Here is a 5,800-nt window from a genome sequence, read left to right as displayed (position 1 = left end):
AGTTAGGATGTAACGGGGTACAATCCAGTGTGCCCCATGTTACATAAAGAGTGACCCGTCACTCTTGTGAACACCTGGTAGACGGTACCAGGTGCTCTCGGAACCAGTCAGTGCATGACTACTTAGCTCCACTATAGGTAACCTCTAGTTTGTATGGGCCTAGTTTATCTTACTTATAAATACAGCAGTCTTAAAAATCTACTCTTCTAAGTAGCAAACCGTTCCCTTTGAGGCCGGGAACACGTGGACTAACGTTCACTCGGGTAGCTAATACCTATAAGCACTTCCTCTGTGCAAGGTGCTGTGTGACCCCGTGGGATCGCTTCCGAGTGGATTAAAGAACGTGTAATAATTATATCGGAGGTAAAAGAAAACGTGACAGATCAATATTGGGACCACCCCGCATGTCAACCGCGCATCACTAGTACGCTGTTCCAGGGGCTTACAGTGTGTGGGGCCCGGAAATATTGGGTGAATGATAAAGCCGGCAGAAATATTCAATTCCAATATTTGTAGAATTTCGATAATACCATGGGATTCAGCAAATTCATTCAGCGCAAGCAATCCGAATACTTAAAAAACATTAAACTAATAGTCCGATTTGGAGACTGCGTGGAGGTCTATACCTACCTTCTTAAATAATGATGCTATCAATTAGCTTAAATCACAATGCCTTTATTTTTAACCGGACTCGGTCGCCTTTTTTTCTATCTTGCTAGGGATAATGTATTTTTTTTAAATATGTTTCGTTATGCAGCTGCAAGGTTTTAGTACTTCGTAAAACCACAACAAATGAAAATATCCAATGAGTCGAACATAACTTATTAGCAATTAATTAATTAATTAATTAATTAATGCCACCGATTGCAGTGTCTGATGGCAAGGCCTCCACCAAAACTTAACTAAAATACTTTAACGATCTCTGGAACCCATACGTCATGCAATCCACGTAAAAGCTTTTTAAGCTTCTTCCTATTTAACGTACCAATCTACATGTAGAAACATTCCTTATGACGTGTTGCTCTAAAGTACTGCAGGGGAAAACTACAGTACTAGGTACAGCAAGACTGTCTTGCTAACGTTAAAGTTGAGTGAAGGATCAGCGGCGCTCAGATTTGCCTTCAAGTTTATCTGTTCTTCGTTGCGACTCTGCAGCACCCCGCCGCTACAGAGCTTCCGTCATAAAAAACATCGGTAACTTCATTTCATATACTTTTAAAGTGTAATGCTGTCCAGTGGCACAGTGACGATTACATAATAAAACCCCGTTATCACGAGAAAACATCAGCGTCACGATAGCAGACAAATGCGACTGGATGCTCAATGGAATGTGGCGAAGCTCGAGTACATGTAAGACCTACTGCGTTTGGCACACCTAAAATCAGTCGGTTGATGTGTCGCTACAGTTCAAAGGACAAAAAAAACCGATCCCAAGAATGGGCAAAATACAAAACTACACGTATAAATTCGCTATTTCCGAGAGCACCTGGTACCGTGTACCAGGTGTTCGCTCACAAGAGCGACGGGTCACTCTTTATGTACACTGGATTGTACCCCGTTACACAAATAAATGTATCAGAGACCCTGAGAAGGGAGCCCACCCTGAATAAGAGTGGGCTCTCTTTTTCATTGCAGCATGACCGTACAAAACAGAGCCATGACATCTAGCCGAGTAGGTCCTTGCTCAGCAGCTATCACTCGTTCATTTTCACTTTCGCACTCCACGTATTAGTCTCATCGCTGAGTAAAACCGCAGCAGTGAAGCAACACCATGCACCCCACTGGAATCGTCTCGCTTGCCCTTGTAGCCACCGCTGCTCCTCGGCCAATGCCCACGGCCAGATGCTTGTTCCGGACTACCGTCAAATCTCCGCGAAGTTCCGCAAGGATTCAGGTGCCCTCTCTCAGGCAGGCGACCAGGAGCTGCAATATGCGCCCGTCGAGAATCTATCAGGCCGCTCCCAGAAAGATTTCCCGGAGGCTGCGACCTTCAACCTCATGAACGGATGCCGCGGCACGGTGTACGAGGAGAAAAACAACAACGTCACTACCGGTACGTTGAAAGCGGGAGCTGACTTCGATGTCAAGTGGATCATCCCGGCTCCCCACCCAGGCTATATGAAGTTGAGTATCGTGAAGCCGACTGAAGGCTCCACTGGCAAGATCACATACCAAAACTACAAGACTATTCCAACAGTCGATCCGTTCGCCCAGAATGGCGGTGAGGATGGACTCCATCCTGGAGGATGTGACTGGGTGCGACAGTGCCGGAAACTGTGCCCTGCAATTCTATTGGCATTCGGATATCGCCAACCAGACGTACCCAACGTGTGCCGATATCATTGTGTCTGGCGGTGGTGCTGGAACCTCGACCACTACCAAGAAACAACTGCTCCGACGGCGATATCGTCGGAAACCTCCGATGCTGGTAGCAGCGCACAGACTACCCCTACGTCGAACACTACGCCTTCCGCGGAGGATTCGAATGACGGTAGCACTGCCCAGATCACCCCTTCAGCGACCACTACTCCGACGGCTACAACGGCAACCCCCGATGCTACCACCGCTCCATCACCCGCGACGACGGCGCCGAGTTACTCCCCCTCTCAAGCTTCTGTCACAGGTGATTCTGATACCAACAAATGCTCCCGCCGTATGCGTCGCCACTATATTTATTGGGCGAAGCAGTTCATGTGAGTCTTAAGATGTTTTGTAGCGTGTTGTCGATGTTAAAAGTACATGGATCGCTCCCTACATACCTCTTTATTTCAAGAGCTCATGAATGACAGCAACTTCCGAGCATTCATTCATGAGCCTTTGACGTGCGACACATTTGCTAAAGCTGCAGATCTTTTGGAATCAGATTCAGGACCAGACTTAATCCAAGCTTTTTGGGTGCCATCAGTGATGGCCATGCTTAAGCACTGTAGGTACGATTGCGTCGTGTCATGAGCGATGATTCAGCTGGTTTATGAGAACTTAGATCAGACGGTTCGTAAACAGATTTTCATGATAGACGCGAGCACCAAACCGAGGCCAGAGTAATTGTCTACTGTAGAGCGACAGCATCATGCATCTCACCGATTTAGCTAGTACATGTAGACCGCTTAAAACGGAATATACAGTATTATCCCGGCCACCAAACCTTGGACAAACTTTGGTCCAAAAAAGGTAACCCTTCCCTTCACAAAACCCATAACGATAGTTAGATATAAGGGGTAAAATCGGGCGTAGATTCCGATTTTGAGGTCTATTTTTGCGTATCTGCAACCATTGATCTCCCAATCGGCCGTTTAAAAAAGGCTCTATATCTTGCAGAATTGTTTGCAATTGTGGGCTTGGCACGTACTAACATGCATGCATATTCATTGGCAGAGCCGGGATAACAGGTGGGGATTTTCAGAACCGGATGGATAAATTCCAAATATTACCGCAATTTGACGATTGTTAGAAAATTATAAACTTGTTAAAAAGAACCCGTCAAAAGAATATCTAGAGTGTAAAGAACATACAACGGGTCACCCGTTCATATTCCTAATCGGCTACAGCTTCATTGTCATCGACGGCGTCATCCTCTTCCGTGTCCTCGTTGCTGCCCTCTGGTTCCGATGCAATTTCGCATTCATCACCTTGCTGCAGATATTTTGTCTCGTATTTCTGGAGGCCTCCCAGATGGTTTTGGACCTTCCATCTGTCATAATTAATTTGTCGACCACTGAAATGATAAATATCAATAATAACTGAAATGATATGAAGTACAGCCTACCGAGGTGAAATTCTTGTCGTGGTGCTGCTCCCAGTGCGCCCATATAGCTGAAATGGTGCCCGTAGCAAAGCCTAAACACTCTTTGACATGATAACGAACTCCTCCTTTCCATAGATGCGGTGCAGAGGCCTTCTTTTGGCGGAGGAACTCGTAGGTCTTCACAACCAAGTACTTCTCAGCAGCAGTCAATTTCTTACCGGCGACCATTTGAAAAGTAGTGAACATTATTAGATGCTGTGAAGTTCTTACGAGAATAAATAGACACCAAGCTATCTATTAAGGGGACACACAACGAAATCGGCTCTACGGTTGCGGAGTTACATTCCTCTAATTTAAGATAAAATATATTACCATTTTTGTCCAAGCCTTTTTGGCCGGGATAATAGCCGTAGCATTTACTGATTCAATCACCATCGTTACAGATTTGTATGTTATCTGATCTAACAGCAGCTGTATCCGAGGCACGCGTGATTCAGCTCAATAAAGGCATTTTTTATGCGCTGTTATAATAGGTGCATCATGCGTCTTGAGATTTTATTCCCGTCATCCGCTCCACTCGTTGACCATCTTGCTGTTCGATACTGTAGCTCAACCATTCGTCAATTCGCCCTCTTCGAACCGGAAAGCATGCTGTCAACAACAATCGTCTCCCTCGCGACCGCCGCCCTATTCCTGCTCGCTGGAGTAGACGGCCACGGTCAAATGCTTTACCCGACGAACAGGCAAATGTCCGAAAAGTTTCACAAGGACTCCGGCGCTCTGATCAACATCGGCCTTAACGAGATGCAGATTGCCCCTATTGAGGGGCTTTCTCAGCACAAACAGAAGGACTTCCCGCCTTCGCCGACATTCAACCTTTTGAACGGATGTCGCGGTACGGTGTATGAGGAGGGTAGCAACGTCACCACTCTTCAGCCTGGCAAGAAATTCGATGTCAAATGGACGATTCAGGCACCTCACCCAGGCTTCATGAAGCTTAGTATCCTCAAGCCGAGCGAGGACTCCAATGGTGTGATTACGTACAAGAAATACAAAACCCTGCTGACCATTGAGCCGTTCGCTGAGAACGGTGGTGATGGCAGCACCACTGCGAAGATGCCTGCTAATGTTAAGGGCTGCAAGAGTCCTGGTGACTGTGTCCTTCAGTTCTACTGGCACTCCGATATCGCCGACCAGACGTACCCGACGTGCGCCGATATCATTGTCCCGGGAAGTGGAGCTAGCACGCCTTCTGCACCTGCCGCAGAGACTCCCGAGGCTCCCACCCCTGCCACGCGTGCCCCCAAGGTCACGACTCCGAAGCCGACGACCGCCGCGCCTAAAGCTGCTACACCTGCTCCTGCTCCTGCGACGGCGTCTGCTGCTACCAAGGGCCAAAGCCAGGAAATTGGTGGCGAGGCTGAGAGTGGCAAGTGTTCTCGTCGCATGCGTCGAAACTAGAGAGATTTCTTATAAACTATACCACAGTAGATGTTAAAGTATTGCTGGAAGTCGAACCGGTCAATGCGAATTTATTTTTTGAAGTAATTGTACCACTACTTCTACTAGGTAGGCTGCCAACGGTAGGTGGCCTACCTGAAAAGACTGTCTTTGTAATGACGGCTCGAAGCACAACTACTTTTAAAGCTGCTCTGTCGTCTCGGGATGGTGACTTTGCAGTTTTTGTGACCTACACTGCGCGACAAAAGTATGCGGTTGAACAAGCCGAGCGGAGCCTCGCAAGCTGGGCTCCTTTTCTATTGCTACTAAGCGTATTCGCGCTTTGCTCACTGTCAGCGGAGAATGTCTTTATTTTGATAGCCGCTAGTAGTAAAAAGGATGAAACCTTTTTGATTGGAGCGACTCTCGGTACGCGTTCCGAGTTTATACCGTTCTGAGGGGTTCTCAAAACACCTTGTGGAGGTGTTCTGAAGTCGGAGCGAGTTTGCTGTCTCTGCCACAGTATATCCCGCTCTAAGTGCCCACTCTGTGTTTTGCTTTCTTGGCTAACACATTAACAGCTGTAAGTCAGCTTAGCGATTGACCGTCTTATTG

General features: G+C 47.1%; 3 protein-coding genes across 3 annotated transcripts; 2 read left to right on the top strand and 1 right to left on the bottom strand.

Moving 5' to 3' along the window:
* Positions 1-1,842: 1,842 nt before the first annotated feature.
* On the top strand, positions 1,843-2,252 carry PITG_20136 (uncharacterized protein; the record flags this gene model as incomplete). The annotated part of the gene is made up of 2 exons (XM_002895270.1): positions 1,843-2,204; positions 2,246-2,252. 2 exons carry the CDS (start codon positions 1,843-1,845, stop codon positions 2,250-2,252), a joined length of 369 nt encoding a protein of 122 aa, XP_002895316.1.
* A 1,282-nt stretch (positions 2,253-3,534) lies between these two features.
* PITG_20135 (uncharacterized protein) lies at positions 3,535-3,973 on the bottom strand (the record flags this gene model as incomplete). The annotated part of the gene is made up of 3 exons (XM_002895269.1): positions 3,535-3,691; positions 3,767-3,813; positions 3,866-3,973. The coding sequence occupies 3 exons, from the start codon at positions 3,971-3,973 to the stop codon at positions 3,535-3,537; spliced, it is 312 nt and encodes a 103-aa protein (XP_002895315.1).
* Positions 3,974-4,468: 495 nt separating this feature from the next.
* On the top strand, positions 4,469-4,830 carry PITG_20134 (uncharacterized protein; the record flags this gene model as incomplete). The annotated part of the gene is made up of 2 exons (XM_002895268.1): positions 4,469-4,775; positions 4,820-4,830. 2 exons carry the CDS (start codon positions 4,469-4,471, stop codon positions 4,828-4,830), a joined length of 318 nt encoding a protein of 105 aa, XP_002895314.1.
* Positions 4,831-5,800: the final 970 nt, after the last annotated feature.

Source organism: Phytophthora infestans, genomic scaffold (assembly GCF_000142945.1).
Source record: "Phytophthora infestans T30-4 supercont1.209 genomic scaffold, whole genome shotgun sequence".
Lineage (NCBI taxonomy): Eukaryota > Oomycota > Peronosporomycetes > Peronosporales > Peronosporaceae > Phytophthora > Phytophthora infestans.
Note: the sequence above shows the minus strand (reverse complement) of the source record. Positions and strands in the feature narration are given on the sequence as shown.